The sequence below is a fragment of the Triplophysa rosa genome, linkage group LG25, assembly GCF_024868665.1.
Source record: "Triplophysa rosa linkage group LG25, Trosa_1v2, whole genome shotgun sequence".
Taxonomy (NCBI): Eukaryota; Metazoa; Chordata; class Actinopteri; order Cypriniformes; family Nemacheilidae; genus Triplophysa; species Triplophysa rosa.
The window spans coordinates 2602651-2623711 of NC_079914.1; the positions used below are offsets into that span (position 1 = coordinate 2602651).

Consider the following 21061-nt stretch of genomic DNA (forward strand, 5'->3'; position numbering starts at 1 on the left):
CCATAATGTGTTAAAATGACACATAGCCCGGTTTCACAGACAAGGCTTAAGAGTTCCAGTCTAAAATGAATTTTGATCTGTCTTAACTGAAAATAACTCGCCCTGTCATATCTTAAAATATGTCAGTGCCATTGTTTTGTCTCAAGATGCACACCAGTACATTTTTTTCTAAGGCATTTGAATAAAATTAACTAAGGCCTAGTCCTGGCTTAGGCTAAGCCTTGTCTATGAAACCGGGCCATAATGTGGTAAAAAGCATAACACAGTGTGTTAATAATGAACACATACTTTTTGAGAGTTTATAGTAAGCATTGACAAAATTCGTTAATATTTTATTCAAAGCAGATATTTGCATATAAAATGTACAGCTTCTTTGACAGCAGCGTTTAACAGTGACTGAGTGTGCAGTATGTTTGTACTTCCACCAGATGGCGGTGTTACTGCACAGAAAGCAATAGACCTTGTAGTGGCACGCCAAGCTTTTACTTCTCATCAGTTATCGACTAGGGCCTACACAAAACAACATTGTGACATCAGAATCAGTTGAGCTATAATTCCTTCATACATCATTATCTATATATAATACAGCCATATCAACTTTAATAGCTAGAACTTCACAAACACTAATTTTTTGATAAAAGATGTAAAAAATTGTATGTTTAATATCTAAGGTGAATGAGCCAATGTAGGCCACTTAGATTATAGACTACATAAGAAACTGTTTAAGCAATAAGTCCCATTTTGTCATATATAACAGGTATATTCTCTGCATGCTACCTGTCAAACAATGTCAGATTCCAGGTGCCTGCTGAGTTGGGAAGTTCTAAATGAAAAGACGACTGAATGGATGACAAATGTGTCCAGTCTTTAAGGCAGTGGAAAGGCTTCAGAAATATCAGTCATTTTATCCAAAGGTTTTGACGTATCTCAATGCTTTAAGGGAGGACAATGATTCAAGATACTCTATGAAGGTATATACTTGAGACCGTAAGAGATGTAAAAGTTGACAGGTAGGTCTACCAAATCAGCTACAGCTCATTACAGCTTACTTGGAAACGCCCCATCCCCAAAATGTAAAATGCATGAAAACTTGGCACGTTTTTAAGCTTTTAATCGTACTGAACATCTGACACCCTTAAGCCATTATGTAGCATGCAACCCAACATGGCAACCCAGGGCAAACCCAGATGACTGAAGACCTGAAATAAAATAGGCCTATCTACCTGTGTCATGATGTATGCTGTTATTATAGTGCATTTATGCATTTATTAATACTGTACATTGTTTGGCAGGTGAATTTTTAAACTTTGTAGTTTTTGACTGGGATTATTGTTGAGATAATATTTCCACAAATGGATCATGTCAGTTTATATTATAGCAACATGGATAGTGATTAATTCAGTGCATTTTAAGCATTTTCTAAAACATTTAATTGTATAAGCGCACAGCAAAAAGAGAGAGATAAGAAACTGTAACAACCAAAACATGTCTTGAACTTACCCAAGTGTGAAGGGAAGTAAGAAAACTTAACAAAGCACAAACAGTTATGTGTGAACAGGCGAGTGTACTTTTTCATCATTTTACAACACATTGCAAAATAACGTGTTTTGAAATGTGTTGTACAGGAAATGTTGTGTAGTTACTAATGAGGTTGTTAAAACATTCTCAACTCAACTTTATTTATATAGCACTTTTTACAATTTTCATTGATACAAAGCAGCTGTATATGAGACATATTGACTATAAGCAAACCAATTAAAGTTAAACCTGCAAAAACAAGAAAAGGGTGAAAACACAGAAGACAGACATACCCACATACAAAACACTCCACACACACAATATGCACACGTACTAACACACATAGACATAGACACACACACACGGATGCGCAGACACACGGACGCGCACGCACACACGCGTAAACAGACAAGTACGCACACACACAGACATGCACGCACACACACAGACACGCACGCACACACACACGCACGCACAGTGAGAGCACACATTTACGATAAAGGAGAGAGAAGCACAGGTCAAATATAACAGACTATAAATTCCTATATGCAATATTAATTAAGTAAAACTTTAAAATTCTAAAGCAGCCCCCCCGGCCAGGCAAATAGTGCAAAAACAGTATGCAAACGGTGGCGAGGAACCCAAAACTCTAATCGAGAAAAAAAACCTCAGGAGAACCCAGGCCCAACCAGGGGATTCCAGTTCCCCTCTGGCAAAAGCTGCTGCCTCTGCACAAGCTCCAAGAGCTTGCACAACAAGGCTAAATAAAATAAATAAACTTACTAATAATAAATTATAGTTTAAGATTATCATTAATAATCTAATAGCATTTGAAATTTTGTGGTGAAGACGTGTCAGGTGACCGCGTCCTTCTTTATCCAGCTCTATCATCTCAGCTCTTGTCAGGTCGCCGCTTCCCATTCTCCGCTCTACCATCAGGTCTGGCCATGAACTGCATCCTGCTCCTGTGGTAACCTTGGAACAATGAGACAAGACTGGCTGAGAGTAGAGTACTGTTCTGCACTCTTTGATGCAACAAGTACATCAGTTGTGTTTTTGGTTCCGGTTGATCTAACTAATGCAGCCTAAACCCTCAGAAGATTTATATTATGGAAGAGTAGTGTATGCAAGATTAAAAAGATGCGTCTTTAGTCTAGATTTAAACTGACAGAGTGTGTCTGCCTCCCGGACAGTGCAGGGAAGACTATTCCAAAGTTTAGGCGCTAGATAGGAAAAGGATCTACCACCTGCACTTGATTTTGAAATTCTAGGTATTACCAACTGACAGGACGCCTGAGAGCGTAATGCACGTGAAGGACTGTAATACAAAAGGAGTTCATTCAAGTACTGAGGAGCTAAACCATGTATTTCATAATACATTCTCCAAATTTTTTTAAAGTAAAACTTTTGGTCTCGTTCAAAAAGTATGAAATAGCAGCAAGCAGCAGACAACAAATGAATTGAATCTGATCCAGCAATGAAGGCCCAATTGTCGAATGAGTAGAATCTTTTGTAAAAAAAGAAAAGAAAAACAATATAATTAAAGCCATGTACTTTGAAGGTGTTTACAGTTTTTGCCCATTGCTTGAACACTATAGACACATGCTTAGACCAAAGTAACAAAACTTGAAGCTTTTGTTACTATACCTTAAACACAGTGTAACCATACCTTAAACAAAAGCGTTGCTTTGCACTTTATTTGCAATTCTGCAACACACTTGCTTCTGCACACTACACACTATTTCACACATAAGACACTTCGTTCATAAATGAAATCTCATGGGTACCATTGGGAAAACACATCTATTCAAAATACAAAACACATTGGGTGATTGAAAACACTTAGACACACACCTGAAAAATCTTACTTACAAAACTGAACACCAATCAGCCAGCCATAAATAGGCCTCAGTTGAGCCATTTTGAGAACTTTGCAAGCATGGAGGCAGGGAGAGCAAGAGGTAGAGGAAGACAAAGAGAGAGTGGAGTAGGACGTGGTCGAAGAGGCTATGCACGGAACAGTATTTCAGATGATATTAGAGCAACTTTGGTGGATCATGTGACAAATCATGGCCTGACAATGAGGGAAGCTGGGCAGAGAGTCCACCCACATCTAAGCCGGTTCACAGTTGCATCCATCATAAGGACATTCAGACTGGAAAACAGGTATGTCCTCAACTCTCTACTCCAGACTGTATTCTATTCTGACCATTTCTAAACCCTATTTTTTCCGCTTGGAGATGGCACGTATATGACCGCCAACCACATGCCCGCACGCCTCTTCTACAGGCAATGGAAGAGGCATGCGGAGACATTGAGGTAAGGTCAATCCATGGATGGATTCGGCACACAAGGCGATATTTTCCCCGTTGCTTAGCAGGAGAAAATATCGCTTGTGATGTTGATGAGATCCCGTGGCCAGACCCAAACAGACGGCAGGATCCATAATCCCACCCACACACAATTGGCCTGTTTTTCATTTACAGTAGTGTATTTTTGGTTTTATTTTTGCGTTACTGCATTTACTGTACTGTACTGTAAAGTGTAGTACTGTGATGTACAGTATTGAGGTGATGTCATTTGTAACCTTTCGGTACTTTCATTTTTGGTTGTTGTGAAAACCTTTGTTGGAGAAGAAACATAACAAAAACTGTAAGTGTTGCATTGAGCTTCACAGAATGATAACTGATGAACTGAATAAAAACAGTGAACATTAAAGACTACAGTGTTTTTTATATAAAGTACACTAGTGTGTTGCTGCTAATCTGAAAGTGTATTCATATGATGCAAGTGTGTATCATTTTGCCATCAGAGTGAGATTTTGACAAAGGATTGTTAGGTTTTGATAGCAGAGTTTCAATTCGACATAGATGTGAATGGTTTACTTCCCAGTGTTGTGTCTTGTGTGCTTGTGTGTAAAGTTTTGACACAATGAGCCGAAGTGTTGCAAAAAGTGTTCAAGCAATGGACAAAAACTGTAATGCATGCTTCCTTCATAAACAAATTTTGGTTAAAACACAATAAAAGTTTAACAGGCAGATCAAAGAATTGTTCTAATTTTACACATTATTAAACCAATTTTTCAGCATCACATAAACACTAGAGGTAGCCTATATGCAACATCTTGGCTCAATAAATACAATTAAAATTAAGGGGCACACTGAAAATAAATGTGTACTTTAAAAATAGCCGGGCTGTTTAAACCCATGGCTGGGTTAAAATATGAATAAATTATATAAATATATCAAATATAAATTAATCTAGAAAATGTCCCTATTAGACTCAACCATGGGTTTTTAACAACCCAGCATTTTCTTAAATGGCCGCATACCGCTTACTGACAAAATATAATAAATTATATTCATTTTTGTAAAATAATCATGCAGTAATCATGCATAGTACTATCCTGATGTCACACAATAGTAGCTGATGACATCAAAGCACACAGATCCTCCCTCACAAACGTGTGTGCATTAGTCAACTGCTTCTGCAACCCATAAACACTTCGTCAACATGATTCGCTCAAGTCGCATCATCCTTCTGTTTCTCGTGCTCTGTTCCCTCAACTGTCAAGGTGAGTTGATTTACTTTTTTATTGCAAAAACATCTGAATTGAATATTGAAACGAATAGGCCTACACTGTAAAACTTTGCTGTAGGTTTTGCAGCAGGTTTGACAGTAACTTACTGTAGATTTAATTACTACTTAATAAACTTTCCAATTATGTTCTGTTTGATTTTTGAGATTCAAAATGAGCAAGAAGAGACTGGCATTAGCACAGTAACACTGCAAAAAAATTACATTCTTCCTAAGCATGTTTCTCTTGTTTTCTGTAAAAATATTTAAACTTCTATTACGATACATGTACATAACAAGAAAAGTGACTCAAGATATTTAGTCTTGTTTTATGAAAGAAAAATATATAAACTATGTAAGTTTATGTTTAAAACAAAATTGTACATTAAATCTATAGTAAATTACTGGCAAACCTGCTGCGAAATTACAGCGAAGTTTTACAGTGTATGCATCTAATATGTATTTTTATATCTCTGTTCAGTTTTTTACACACTAAACCCAAGTAATAGCTGTCTGAGATGCTCGTGACAGCTCATCTCTGGTTAACACTTGGCCTTTTGCCTTGTGGTTACAGGAAGTCCTCCCACCTCAAATGCTATTGAATCTATGACTAAAGAAGCTACAGAAGAGGGTCTTGTTAGCATCACCAGTGATGCACGGCCTCCCCTCACCAACGTCTCCATCAGTCCCGTTCTTCAGCCCAAAGAAAGCATCCCGCCTCAGTTTACATACATCTTGAGGAACCGTCAGGGTAAAGTGTGTGCGCGGGTCAGTCTGGGAGTGGAGTATGTTGTGAGAGAGAACAAAGTAAGTTTGTTAAAGTCTCAGCACTTTTACTTGACTCCTCAGCATGTACGCTGAAGGGGTGAGAACTCACATTTGGTTTATGAACAACCCTGTGGCAAACCAGATAACGGTTCGCCAACGGTTCGGTGAACATTCATGTGTATCAAGTATTTTGTCATATAATCAATATTCTGAAAAGCTGTCAGCTATTGCTGTTTGAAAAAAAATGCGTAAAAAGAACATAAATTTTCTGCCAGCTGGAGCAACAGAAATATACCGTAAATAACAGTTGTTTTCCTGTAAAATTACAGGATATAAGGATATGTAATAAATTGATTTACTGTTTATCTTGTAAATTTGCTGTCTTTTTCTGTAATTGAACGGTTTTTGACCGGGCGCCAGAAATAAACTGTAAAATAACATGTTTTCTGTAAAATTACATGTTTTCCCTGTTTTTCTAGTAAATTTACGGTCTTTTCTGTTTTCTGACGTTCTTTTACAGTATAGCCTCAAAGTTACTGTATTTTTGAAACATTTATGCAACCCTAAAGAATAATTTAGATTTTAGTCATTTTGTACGATTGTGTTTTGCATTGCAGAAGAAGTATTATTTCAACATCAATCCCAGTTTAACACGAGCCACGGGATACTGTGGTGTCAGTGAATCTCTGCTCTCATTGGACTTTGATGGTGGAAATCTACAGTTCGTTTTCAAGAAGGTCTAATTCATCTGAATGTATTCATCACAAGATCTCAATGTTCATTTTATTTTATTAAACAAACATCCCAACACGCTAATGTATTTATGTGTTGCATGTGTTTAACTGTGCTTTTAGGAAGGCAGCTTCTCATATGTGAATACCATTAAAGGTCATCTGAAACCTGCCCCTCCTTGTAAAAATTGCAAAAGTAAGTATGAACTACACGAAATTCCCCAGCCGTCCCAATAAAGAAAAACATGTTTTGCATAAATAAAAGAATCTACTGAAGCTACTAGATTTTAATTACAGTCTATCATCCCGTCCAGACACAATATGTATTTTTAAGCATTTTAAATACAAAAAATAAGATGCATAAAATATGCACATAGTTAAAATAAATCAGTCGGTGCTTTATCAAAAAAGAAATGAACATTACTAATGTAACAATGTTTTTTCTTGGAATTACTGTTTGCCATTGACCTTTTTCACACACTCAATAGACAAAACGTACATTGGAGTTATGGATCATGAAAAGCTATTCAAAGCCACCAATGGTCTGAGCTTCAAGTGCAATACTGAGACGACGCTGATACTGGCAGACTTCTTCAGAGTTAAACTCGTACCGCTGCAGATTCAAGCGTTTGATCTGAATAATGGAGCCTTTGGAAAAGGTACTGTGGATATCCTTTTATGCATGTGTACATTTAATCCTCCATACAGTCGAATATTGAACAAATATATTTAATTTTTAAAATCATGTAAACTAAAAAACTCTTACTTTACATTAAAGCGATAGTTCATCCAAAAATGATAATTCTGTCATCATTTTTTCACGCTCATGTCATTTCGTAACCTGTATAAATTGCTAAAGATATTTGGAAGAATGTTAGTAATTTTCATTCCCGTGACGCATAGTAGGAATAATTAAATGGTAGTCAAAGGTGCCCGAGAACTCTTTGTTTTCCTAAATTCTTCATAATATCTTATTTTGTGTTCAAAAGAACACATTTTTTTTCCTGCTATGGTATTGAATGATGTCCCAGAACTGAAAATTGCTAACATTCTTCCAAATATCTTTCTCTGTGTTCATTGGAACAAAGAAATGTATACAGGTTTGAAACAACCTGAGGGTGAGTAAATGATGACAGATTTTTCATTTTTGGATGAACTATCCCTTTAAAGTCTTACATTTACATTAAGAAAAAAACTATAGAAACATCACATTTGTAACGGATTTATTGGTTATAATGGGAACTGTACTGGTTTTATTAGAAACTTTAAAGGTCTCTGTGGGTTTCTACTGGTAATGTGTTGGGTTTTCTTGGTGGGATGTTATCTGGCAGATGGCAATCAATAACACACCATTAAATAAGACCCAAAATAAGATGCCTATTGAAACTGTGTAATGGTTTTAATGGTCTTTGTAATAGAAACCAATTGAACCATTGGTTTTTCAGCAGTGTGGTTTAAATAATACAGTAGGATGCATGCATGATTTATATTGTTTCATCAAAGAAAACACTATTTTTCTGACTTTATTTCAGAGGTTGAGTGCTGGGCGGATTATAACAGACGGATGATCCCGATTATCTTGGGGGCTGTAGCTGCAGCAGTTTGTCTCATTGCAATTCTTACCTATTTGCTTGTCCGTGAGCGGCGCGGGCAAGGCTATGAGCAGCTCTGATGCTCTATATATGTGCGTTATACTAAGCACTATCTCGTGATTTCATCATGTTATATTGTTTGACTATATCGTTTTAGTAAACAGTACTGTTGCTCACTAGTCCTCCTTTGATGGCTAATTTTGATTTGTAGAGAAATAACTAAAATGCAGTCAAATATATTTTGAAAGGATTATCAGCAAAATGCCTCTTGCAAATAAACACAAAAGACTGTAAGAACGTATTGAAAATGAAATCTTGTGGATTTTTTCATAATAAAAAAGCAGGCAGAAAGCACATTTAGCAGCCATACTTTGCCAAGTAATAAAGTTTATGAAGCCTGAATTTATAACAAACTCCAAATTATTGACCTATAGTTTGATAAAGGTTAAGAAGTGAATTTGTATTACTGTACCTTTACAAATCTATAACTTTTAACTGAATGAATGTCGCTCTGTAACTATTTGAAATTATTTTAAGCTGATATAAGTGTTTTAACAACTTCTGGTGTTGCTTTATTTCTGGATGATTCCTCTGAAACACTGTTTGCCTTCAGCATGTTCTAAATATTTTCGTTTTTAATGTATATGAAAGATTGTTAATATACATTTGTGCAAGATGTAAAAATGTGGGCATTAACACAAAAATGAATGAGTAAACCAAAGACAGACACAGTATTAAAGGGGGATAAGAGATTCACTGCTGTTTACATGCAGGGATGTTACGTGAAGACTGTTTAGCTAATGGTTTATTATGTAAAAATTCATGTTTGGTGCTGTGGGTGAGAGAGGAGAGACTGCTGTTTACTGTGAGGTTTCTGTGACAGCCTGAAATAAAGACCCAATTATTATAAAGCTTTAACCTTGCCTCTGAAATAAATTAAATTATGATTATATGAAACTTTTAAAAAATCATATTAAGAACAAGCCGTTTAATAAACTTCATGTTTAGCATATAAGGACAGGAAAGCAAGAAGGTTTTTTTTTTATCATTATTTAGCCTACATTATGCACCCATGACAACTTTTTTTTTACAGTTTTTCACAACTTCTTCCTTAAACAGCGATGCAAAACAAAACGACTGTATCTGTAAATTTGTGAGTAAACTTAGTTTGCACAAATTAAAAAAGCAAGCTTGCAATAATTAGTTGACTTGACTAACATGATCAACACAGTATACTTTTTGCTGTGGTGGTCAGATGGGGTAAATAAAACACATTCTTGTAGTTTAACAAAAAGATATCACAGTTGTCCGAATAATCCTTATTTAACATTGATATTTTGAAATTAAACGTTAAGTAATAGTTGACAGAACAAAAGTAAACGTGCATATTGTATGCAAACAATTATTTACCTGTATGTGTTTGAGATAAAAAAAAGTTACTTAATTCATCGCAGTGTGTTGCACTCAGACAGTGGCATAGAAAGAGATGAGCAGAATACAGAAAAAAGAGGGCATGTGAATATACAAGAAAATTGTCATTAGAAATCAGAATCAGAATCAGAAGAGCTTTTGCCAAGTGTGCTTGCACACACAAGGAATTTTCTTTGGTGTTGGAAGCATCTAGTACAGACATTCAACACAATGACAATACAATATAATACGATTTACAGTCTAAAAGATTCTAAATTGTGCATATATAAAATGAAAACTATTTTACAGAAAATGGGAGACATTGTACAGGGTAGTATATAGTAGACTATACATATTAACAGATTGTATGTACACTTGTGCGAATGGATAATTTAGTAAGTAGAGGTAGTGTAATATACTGTATATGTATACATAAAATGTAGATACAATAAGGCACTATAGTGCACACTATAGGAGTAGTGGAAGTGGAATATTGCTCTAAAGGTGAATGAATGCTGTGCTAAGATTGTGGCCAATTTATGTTTTATTTCCTGTGAGCTTTTTGTATATTAAAATAAAACCCACCTTCCCTAATGTGCTGTAATTTAATGAATTCATCTAGTTTAATTTTTTGTTTGTATTTATTTTATTTACTTATTTTATAGCGATGTGTTGTGAAAATGCAGAAGTTTGAGATCTTGACGGTATATCTGCTTTTCTTTAACTGCTTTTCTGTTAAAAACAAAAAAACTGTTAGAAACTGTTAAACCTCTAGTCTAGAGCATTTCGACATACTACATATCCCACAATACCTGCACACATTCGTCAGTTTCCGCCTCCCAACTCTCTGCTCTGATTGGCTGCCGAAAGTACGGCAAGCTGCTAAGGTTAAACCGTTCTTCTGTCTGTTCTGGCTAAACTAATTACCACAAATATCATATTAAATTGATAAACTACTTCATTATGACAACGAATGTTATTATTCAGTTAAGTATTGACTAATTTGACTTGATTATATAGCTGTGAAATTCATGAAATAGATCAAATAAACCAGACGTTTTAAGACGAACGAATCGTTTGTTAACGTTACTGCTAAATGCTAACACAGTGAACATGGCTACAGTGTTTCTGACAACTCACACGAGCAGAACTTTAAACAAACATCTGCTGTAAGTTCATTTCTACAATATTATTAAGTGCACACCTAACGTTACATGATTGTAAAGTAGGGAAGAACATGTTTTTATCTAACTTAAATGTGAATATTTATCTATACTTCATTGATCTGTTATTAGTGATTGAAGAGATGAGCTTAACATATTGTCATATTAGACATATGAAAACTGATGCATATTGCGTTATATGAAACAAGCAAACAAACAGCTTTTGAAAAATCTGATGAGAAACCAGAAAAAACTTAAATGCAGTTATTTTTACAATGCGGATAAACTCTGGATAGTGAATTTAACATATATTGTTAACTCTGAAGAGTTTGTCTAAAAGTTTTTTTTTAGTGCTTAATATGCATTGCATTGCATGAAATGGAGAGGTCACCTCTGTAGATCTATGTGCCCTTGACAGTAGCAAACCCAATCTGTTCACACTGTTTACTAAACAGCTCAAAGTAATATAATAAATAAAGTTGATCTACTCAGATCTCATGTTCTCTTGGCTTTAGGAAACTGATCTGGACTAATGGATCGGTCAGATGTGCATCCGTGGGTAAGATCACATAGGAACCAATTAGTTTACTGTCATTGAGATGTGCAAGGATGTTCATATTTGTCTTTGTTCATATTTGTATAGGCAGGATTGAGAAAGTCCTTATCGCTAACAGAGGAGAGATAGCTTGCCGGGTAATGCGGACAGCTAAGAAGATGGGTGTTCGCTCTGTTGCCGTGTACAGCGATCCAGACAGACATTCCATGCATGTTGCCATGGTGAGAAAATATAAAAGTTACTTTCTTTTTTCTGTAGTCATTGCTATATAGTAGAGAAGTTGACAGAGTAGTATTGTCATATATTACAATCTCACTGCAATAATAGGCAGATGAAGCGTATTGTATCGGACCTGCAGCTTCTCAGCAAAGTTACCTACGCATGGACAGGATCCTAGACGTGGCCAAGAAATCCTGTGCACAGGTATTTCAATGAGTAGATACGTTGTGTAACATAAGTGTTACAGTCGACTTCAAATGTAAAAAAATGAACTAGATGTGTTTTTTTTGGGAAGGCGGTTCATCCCGGATACGGTTTCCTCTCTGAAAATACAGAGTTTGCTGAACTGTGCAAACAGGAAGGCATTATTTTTATCGGTCCGCCTTCATCAGCCATTCGGGACATGGGGATCAAAAGGTGCAAATAAGAAGCTCTAAACATCAAAGTTTGTCTTGATATTTCTTTCTAGTTTCTTTTAAATGAAATCTATATTTTTGTCGTAGCACATCTAAACACATTATGTCAGCTGCTGGCGTGCCTATCATCGAGGGTTACCATGGAGAGGACCAATCAGATAAAAAGCTTCAAAAAGAGGCAGCAAGGATCGGTTACCCCGTGATGATCAAAGCTGTCCGTGGTGGCGGTGGAAAAGTGAGCTGGACGTTGTACACAAGATTAATTTTGTAATGTTACACTATTCGTTCTCCTGACGTCTCTGTGCTTCATTGATTCGCAGGGAATGCGAATCGCTCTCTCAGAAGAAACCTTTCATGAACAACTGGAGTCCGCCAGAAGAGAAGCCCGCAAGTCTTTCAATGACGATGTCATGCTGATCGAAAAGTTTGTTGAAAACCCCAGGTCTGGTTTGTTTGCTGAATTCCCAAACAGTTCTTGCCCTGAGATCTTCTACAGTGTGATATATGAGGATTTGTGTTGTTGCGTTAGACATGTAGAGGTTCAGGTGTTTGGTGACCAGCATGGGAACGTGGTGTATCTGTTTGAGAGAGACTGTAGCGTTCAGAGACGACATCAGAAGATCATCGAGGAAGCTCCAGGGGTACGAATGACGTCATACATCAGTTACATTCATACATCCTGTTGATATGACTTTTTTGGCGTAGTCGGCAGGATGAACTTTGTTAATGTAACATCTCTCAAATCTTAAGATTTTTCTAGGCTACAATAACGTACAATACATTAGATATATTTAACCGTGGCATATTTACTATGATCTCTCATGACCTCTACTTATTGTTAAGATGAGAAGTTAGTTACACAAAGAGACGATTATTCATCACATAGGAGTGACGTGACAGATTTATTAATATATATTTTATTTTGCTGGTGACATTGTTGGCTGTGTTCGTGTCATTACAGCCAGGCATTAGTCCCGAGGTCAGACGGAGACTCGGGGAGGCAGCGGTGCTGGCGGCTAAAGCCGTCAACTATGTCGGAGCAGGTGAGGATTTTTTATGCATTTCAGTTGGCCAGTGTTAAACATGAAGGAAATCATGTGATCTTGTTTACTGTATAATAAAAAAAGATTGAATGTTTTTAAAGAACCATGTGGAGTTTGTTATGCAAAATATGATGGTATGTATGTACTATTTTAAACATTATTTTAACAGGCACTGTAGAGTTCATCATGGACGCCCAGCACAATTTCTACTTTATGGAGATGAACACCCGTCTGCAGGTGGAACACCCCGTTTCAGAGATGATCACAGGAACCGATTTGGTGGAGTGGCAGCTGCGGGTGAGACAAGGGCCAATGGCGCCATCTACAGACCAAACTGAAAATGGCAGCATTGTTTAAAGGGATAGTGCAGGATGCCAAACTCTGAGATTAGAGCTACATTTTCAGATTTTGTTCTTGTGAAATTTGTGAAGTACAGAATCAGCTTTATGCTGTGGTAATATCTAATATTGGGGTAAAACAAAATGGAGCTTGTTGATTTTCATCATTTCCATTATATGGAGGTAATAAGGATATTGTTCATCCTGACAACGAAGACAATAAACAAGCAACAATATGGCCGTATACGTCAACTCCACAGATCATTAATGTGTTGTGGATGGAGAGTGCAACCCGTTTCTCGCTGTATGAGAAGGGCAGTATGGCTACAATATGGCATCATTTGCATATTGTAGGCATTCAGACTGATTAAAATAAAAAACAATAGGCTTATAATAAAAAAAGCACTTTGCAAAGTAATAAACTATCATTATTTGCAGTTCTCCACAAGGGATCACAGTTATACATTTATTTTCCACAAGGCAGCTAATGTATTTCTTTTCTGAAATGGTTATTATGAAAATGAGTTGTCGTTACGTGTTGGCTCTGCCCATCAGGTGGCAGCGGGCGAGAAGGTGCCCCTCTCTCAGGAAGAGATCTTGTTGAGGGGTCACTCATTTGAAGCCAGAATTTACGCTGAAGACCCCAATAACAACTTCATGCCAGGAGCAGGGCCGCTGCTCCACCTGTCCACCCCGCAGGGAGATCAGTGCACACGGATAGAGACGGGGGTTCGAGAAGGTACTTCCCGTTGAATTGTGTGTAACGATTGCTTTTACAGAACTTATTGATCTGATGTACCTAGACATTCAATAGTTGAACTCACAAAGACAGACATGTTCAGGTTACAATTTATTCTAAAATGAAAACCAAAATGATTTTTTTTAATGAAAAGCTTTTTGCATTGTGATGCAATATTTATTGACCCCCACATTTTGACTCCCAAGTTCACATAACTGTAAGTACTGTTTTACTCAAGTTGTTAAAATTGTATTCATTAAAGGTAGTGCAATGTACACTGCCATGACACATACAGTGCGTTAAAATTTAATATAATATAAATAACACATCATTTTTTTCAGACAATATATTTTTGCAATGCAAACAATAGTTCAGAATTGTTCATCTGTACAGTCACATATCATAACTGTTTATCCTTATTGTTTAATAATTATTATAATTACATGTGTCACTCTAGACATGTTTATAGTTGTTGATTAATGTATACAGTATCTGTTGTTATCGTGTTTAAGGTGATGAGGTGTCGGCCCACTATGACCCCATGATAGCTAAGCTGGTGGTTTGGGGAGAAGATCGCTCCGCTGCTCTGAAGAAACTCAGATACTGCTTACGCCAGTACAACGTAAGCAAACTATATGTTCATACATCTAAAACAAGATTTTTTTAACAAAAAAAACCCAAACTGCTTTATGTTCATTTGTACACAATACATACCAAAAGTGATATTGCAGGAAGTGCATTAACAAGACACCTTTGTGATTCAAAAACAAATCATACGCACGTGTGACAACACGTATGATTTAAAACAACACGAAAAAGACTGAATGTTTAGATGTTAGGGTTTTATATTTCAGCCTATGGTATTAGTGATATTATTGGTGTTACATTCTGACTGCAACAATAAGGTTGACCTTTACAGGTCAAAACACTTATTTACATAAACAACAACAAATGCAAAACATACACCAACAAATAAAAGAATAAAAACGATAGGACTGGGCATTTTTAGGCTTGTTCATATCAAGAAAGACAACTTAATTTGCGTCCACACAAAGATGATCATGTTTATTATAGTGTTTATTCACACGCTGCACTTTAAATGCAGAAGTTCATTAAATTCAAATGGATTTCGATTTGGGTGACAAATGTTTTGTCAGTCAGCAGCTGGAAAAACATTCTTAAAGTGAACTGATTTGTATCTTTATCATTAATGTTGTGATCTGAACTTGATTTTAATCTTTGTAGTTGGTGTGAATGGAGACTTCAGCTCAGTATTGAATGTCTGTATAGTAATATCTCACACTGACTGATCTCTCTTTAATACAGATTGTGGGTCTAAACACCAATATCGAGTTCCTGCTGAGTCTATCAGGACATCCAGCGTTTGAAGCAGGAAACGTTCACACCAGTTTCATTGAGCAGCACTATGATGAGCTCTTCCCAGCAGCACAGAAAGCGTCTGGAGAGATGCTATGTCAGGCTGCCCTGGGTTTACTGCTCCGAGAAAAACAACACACTGACAGCTACAGAAACCAATCCAATGGTGAGACATTACAAATAGATATTTACCTACATGTATTATGTTAGAAAGTTTTAATTCCTTGTCCAAGTTATATATGGAGAAATTAAAATCCAGTAAACCCATTAATATGAAGTCTATTGCTCATCTGGAAAACGCCTGTAAAGATGCTGTGTGTAATCTTTTGGGAAAAAATGCAAAATAATGTACTTAACTATGTCTATTGCTCATCTAGAAAACGCCTTTAAAGTCCAAATCATGATTCATAAGCTGAGAATGCTTGAGGAAGTATTCCTGTACAATTGAAGTTGTTTAAAAGCTGTATTTGAAATATAATGGCAGCTTTCTAGTAAATAGATAGTTGTTAACCAGTAGTATCCTTTTGCAGACACTTACTCTCCATTCGCCTCCAGTAACGGGAGACGACTGAACGTCCTGCACTGCAGGAACCTGACCCTGCAGCTAGGGGACAACAGTAAGTGTTTACGCTCTAATAAACACACAAACAAAGCAAAGCAAAGCTGCGGCATGATGACATCATCAGCCAATGACTGATATGCTCCTGTGAACACATAAGTGCTTGAGGTAATGGACACACAATGCTAATCATAAGCATAAAATGTGTTCCTATAACTCCGTTGGAAGAACAGCATCTCAGGAAAGACGCATACTGATAAAAGTGTGCAGGTAGAGGCGCTTTAGATAGAAGTCTGATTTTGTTTTAGTTATTTGCTTGTATAACAAATATATACACACATTGTGTACAGACAGTATTACAGTTAGGGCCATAAATATTTGGACAGAGGCACATTTTTTGTTATTTTAGCTGTGTATCAATATGTTTTCGAGTTACAGTTTTATAATAGATATTGTGTTAAAGTGCACACTCTCAGCTTTATTTAGAGTGTATTCACATCCAGATTAGTTGAAGGATTTAGGAATTACAGCTCTTTAATATGAAGCCCTTTTTCAAGGGACCAAAAGTAATTGGACAGTTGAATAAAAAGCTGTTTTATTCACATGTATGGGCTTTTCCTTAAATAATTTTGTCATAAATGAAGCATGTTAAAGGTCTGGAGTTGATTCTACATGTGGTGTTTGAATTTGGAAGCTGTTGCTGTGAACCCACATCATGGGGTTCAGGGAGATCGCCATGCAAGTGAAACAGACCATAGTTAGATTTCAAAAACACTACAAATCCGTCAAAAAGATGCCAGGAACATTAAGAGCGGCCAAATCAACAATTTGGTACATTCTAAGAAAAAAACAACACACCGCTGAGCTCAGTAACAAAACAATCCTGGGCCTCCATATGAGATCAAAGTGGTGGATGATGACATTATCCTCTCCATGATGAAGAAAAACACCTTCACAACGTCCGGACAAGTGAAGAACACTCTCCAAGAGGTAAATATGTCAATGCTTGTCAATCAAAACAATAAAGAGAATACAAGGAAAAAATAGAGAGGGTTCACAACAAGGTGCAAAAGCCTCAAGAATAGGATGGGTACATTAGACTTATGAAATAGCCGAACAAGCTCTAGAAAGCATTTTTTTGGAGAGATCAAATTAATTTCAGCCTGCATAAGACTAAAAAGAATAAAAGATATGGAGAAGGCTTGGAATATCTCATGATATGAGCATACAACATCTTCAGTAAAATAGTGTTCAGGCAGTGTGATTCCATTTCCATGCATGACGTCCTCAGGCACTGGGTCACTGGTGTTTTTTTGGTGATGTAACGGAAGACAGAAGCATCCGGATTAATTCTTCACTTGTCTGGAAGTTGTGAAGATGTTTTTCTTTATCATGGAGAGGATAATGTCATCATCCACCACTTTGATCTCATATGGATGCCCAGGATTGTTTTGTTACTGAGCTCAGCGGTGTGTTGTTTTTTTCTTAGAATGTACCAAATTGTTGATTTGGCCGCTTTTAATGTTCCTGGCATCTTTCTGACGGATGTGTAGTGTTTTTAAAATCTAACTACGGTCTGTTTCACTTGCATGGAGATCTCCCTGAACCCCATGATGTGGGTTCACAGCAACAGCTTCCAAATGCAAACACCACATGTAGAATCAACTCCAGACCTTTAACATGCTTCATTTATGACAAAATTATTTAAGGAAAAGCCCATACATGTGAATAAAACAGCGCCCCCTTTTTTCAAGGGACCAAAAGTAATGGGACAGTTGAATAAAAAGCTGTTTTATTCACCTGTCCCATTACTTTTGGTCCCTTGAAAAAAGGGGGCGCTTCATATTAAAGAGCTGTAATTCCTAAATCCTTCAGCTAATCTGGATGTGAATACACTCTAAATAAAGCTGATAGTGTGCACTTTAACACAATATCTATTATAAAACTGTAACTCGAAAACATATTGATTCACAGCTAAAATAACAAAAAATGTGCCTCTGTCCAAATATTTATGGCCCTAACTGTATGTTGTTGGTGTGGTCAGGGTTCGAGCTCCAAGCTCAGGGGATCCTCTTTTGCTTTGATTAAATGTCCCGGCTAAAAATTTCACAGATTTATTTGACATTTTTCTGAATGAATGCATGATGGGTGTGGCTATTAATAGGCAGCACACATCTTCATTCTTCTACATGTCAAGACTGTGAGGTTATTCTCCTGAAATAGCAGCATATCCTCTGCATTATGTATGAGCGGTAATGTGATGGCATTGATCATCAGAAAAGCAGACTGGAGCATAAATATGCCAGCAGAGCGTATGAGTCAGGTCATATTTCACCTTGAAAGTACTTATTCATTAGTTTTTCCACAAGACTGCATCAATGTTTCATATTACATGGGCTTTTTTTTAAATGTAGCAGTACAACATATGCTGTCCTTGAAAAATGTACAGTATGTTTTACTGTCAGGCTGTCAGAATATCAGATTTACAATTATTATGGCCAAACAAATTCCCAACAATTTGATATTTGATGATAAAAAACAAAGCTAGTCGTGACATTTATTTTTAATTTAGTTTATTTTGTTTTTTTTCACTTTTTTGAGTTTGTTATTGTCATGGCTCTTAAAGGGATAGTTCACACAAAAATGAAAATTCTGTCATCGTTTGCTCACCCTCTTGTTGTTTCAAACCTATGTTCATTGTATTGTTCCACTGAACACAAAAGAAGATATTTGGAAGAATGTTTGTAGCCAAACAGTTCTGGGGCACCATTGACTTCCATCATGATAAAAATTGACAATGGTAGTCAATGGTGCCCCAGAATGGTTTGGTTTTCTACATTATTCTAAGTATATTTTTATGTCCAACAGAACAACGAAATACATGCAGATTTGAAACAACATGAGGGTGAGTAAATGATGACAGAATTTTCATTTTGGGGTGAACTATTCCACCATAAAACCAAAATGGACAGTTCTTATTTTTATGTAATATTGCAGTGTTTATTATAAAGATTTATAATATTTTTTAAATTTGTGTAGGTCATTTTTTATTTATGTGCCCTAGTAATCGTTAATCAAAGTCAGAAACCTCCCCTTATAAGAATTTGGGGTGAACATAAAAATGATAATAACAATGCAAGAAAAGTTAATGCTTGCTTCACTTGGTTGATTTATGAACACATTTGATTTTTTTGCAGAAGTGGCAATATCTGTTACATACAATCCAGATGGGACATACAGCATGGAGGTACGTTTATATTTTCAGTTTTTAAATGTTGACGATGTATTATGAGCCTCTATGTGGATGTATATTGTATTAGCAAAACCGTATTGTCAAATCAAAAGCTCGTTTGAGGAATAGAACCGAGTCTCAGTTATAGTCAAGGAGTGTCATGCTTTAAAAAAAATGAACGTGCAGAAATAAATGTTTTTTGTTGTCAGACCGAAGGTCAGGTGTTTCATGTGTCAGGAGAGCTTCAGACGGAGGGTGATGTGACTTACCTGTGGTGCTCTGTCAATGGAGTGCTGTCCCGACCCAAACTGGTCATTCTGGACAACACAGTACACATCTTTTCTATGGTGGGTTTGGTTGTGTTTATCAGTGGTGCTTCGTCACCTGTGGCATGTCGGAGGGAACGGCTTTTTATGGTCTGCTATGTTTTCTTTTGTAGGAGGGTAGTGCCCAGATCAGCATCCCTGTGCCCAAGTTCCTGGCCGGTGTTAGTGCTTCCAGTGCACAGGGAGGTGCTGTTGCACCCATGACAGGCACTATTGAAAAGGTTTGATGCAGGATTTCTGAATTAGTAAATTATATTATCAGGATTTCTGCCGCATTGTATCAAAAATAGTTAGCCAAAAGTCTTGGTTTTCTGAGTTTTACCATACAGTAGATGTGTATACCTAGAAGCCATATTCGGCCGTACCAGACAACATTTGAACCATAGTGACTTGTGAATGCCATGTTTGCTCTCACCTTGTTGTATTTTGTCGGTTTAGCCATTATAATATTTGGGTCTACACAACTGCACAGTAACGTTTCATATTCACGAGGCATCTATGTATCTATGAGTTTTACATTTATGCATAATTTAAAACAATCCAGTTACAATGTGAGAGATGTGAGCGATGTACAGTTTTACTAGTGTAACTGATGTTGTATTTTGTTTGTAGGTCCTAGTCTAGGTTGGAGACTCTGTCCAGAAAGGAGATCCTTTAATGGTGATGATTGCCATGAAAATGGAGGTGAGGCTTCAACTTCCATATCTTATTAGGTGCATTTCATAATCCACTACTTGTGACTCGTTTGTTTCTGCACAGCACACCATCCGTGCGCCCAAAGCAGGCATCATTAAGAAGGTGTTCTTTAAGGAGGGCTCACAAGCAAACCGGCACGCGGCATTAGTGGAGATGGAGGAGAAGAAAGATGAGGCAGAGTAACGTTGCAATACATTTAGTGTGACGTCACAGGAATATGTTGAAATGATGGATGTTTAAAACTGGGACTGTTGGCTCCACACATCCCCAAGAAGCACTAAAAATTTCAGTTGTTCTGTTTGGTGTCTTGTAGAAAAAGAAATCTATAGTAAGCTATAAACTCGTTAATCTAACACAACAATCTTTTGAGTCATTTCAGTCACTGATTTAATTTCTTTGGTTCTGGTCCCGTGGCTCTTTTGTACAACGATGTCATTGTTTGGTGGATGAAGCCGTATTTGCCCGATTTTTCTGTATGGCCACTGTTTAAAACGCTCTGTATGCTTGGTTTGTTTTCCGGGTCAAACACAGATGACTGTAGACCGTCATTCCATCTCTCATTCTTAAGCATATGCATTTGCATTTTAACAAAACAAACCCACTCAGGTGGAAGAGAAATGATTGTTGACTACAATGGTGATGTGTTTAACCAGACATGCTGTTTAGTGTACTGTAAATAGTAAACAACATTCGTGTTGTCAATGTCATACTTTGTCAATTCTTTCTAAAAGCATTCGCTTGGCACCACCCCACCAATGCTTTTCACTGTTAAGTATAAATGACACCACAAATTAAAAAATGT

General features: G+C 36.7%; 2 protein-coding genes across 3 annotated transcripts; both read left to right on the forward strand.

Annotated features, from left to right (window-relative positions):
* Positions 1-5031: 5031 nt before the first annotated feature.
* On the forward strand, positions 5032-9246 carry lamp3 (lysosomal associated membrane protein 3). The gene is made up of 6 exons (XM_057326250.1): positions 5032-5092; positions 5669-5901; positions 6480-6599; positions 6717-6789; positions 7082-7252; positions 8126-9246. The coding sequence occupies exons 1-6, from the start codon at positions 5032-5034 to the stop codon at positions 8263-8265; spliced, it is 798 nt and encodes a 265-aa protein (XP_057182233.1). The 3' UTR covers positions 8266-9246.
* Positions 9247-10470: 1224 nt separating this feature from the next.
* mccc1 (methylcrotonyl-CoA carboxylase subunit) lies at positions 10471-20954 on the forward strand. 2 transcript variants are annotated; one of them, XR_008962138.1, is made up of 19 exons: positions 10471-10764; positions 11274-11317; positions 11402-11535; positions 11642-11737; positions 11829-11950; positions 12037-12184; positions 12270-12391; positions 12479-12590; positions 12911-12992; positions 13162-13289; positions 13886-14069; positions 14582-14691; positions 15396-15612; positions 15977-16063; positions 19203-19252; positions 19447-19584; positions 19677-19784; positions 20176-20247; positions 20323-20954. XR_008962138.1 is itself a non-coding variant. In XM_057326247.1 (17 exons), exons 1-17 carry the CDS (start codon positions 10709-10711, stop codon positions 19788-19790), a joined length of 1944 nt encoding a protein of 647 aa, XP_057182230.1. In that variant the 5' UTR covers positions 10471-10708. The 2 variants fall into 2 exon arrangements, 1 of the variants encoding a protein (XP_057182230.1); XM_057326247.1 differs by lacking the exons at positions 20176-20247; positions 20323-20954 and having other exon boundaries at positions 19677-19790.
* Positions 20955-21061: the final 107 nt, after the last annotated feature.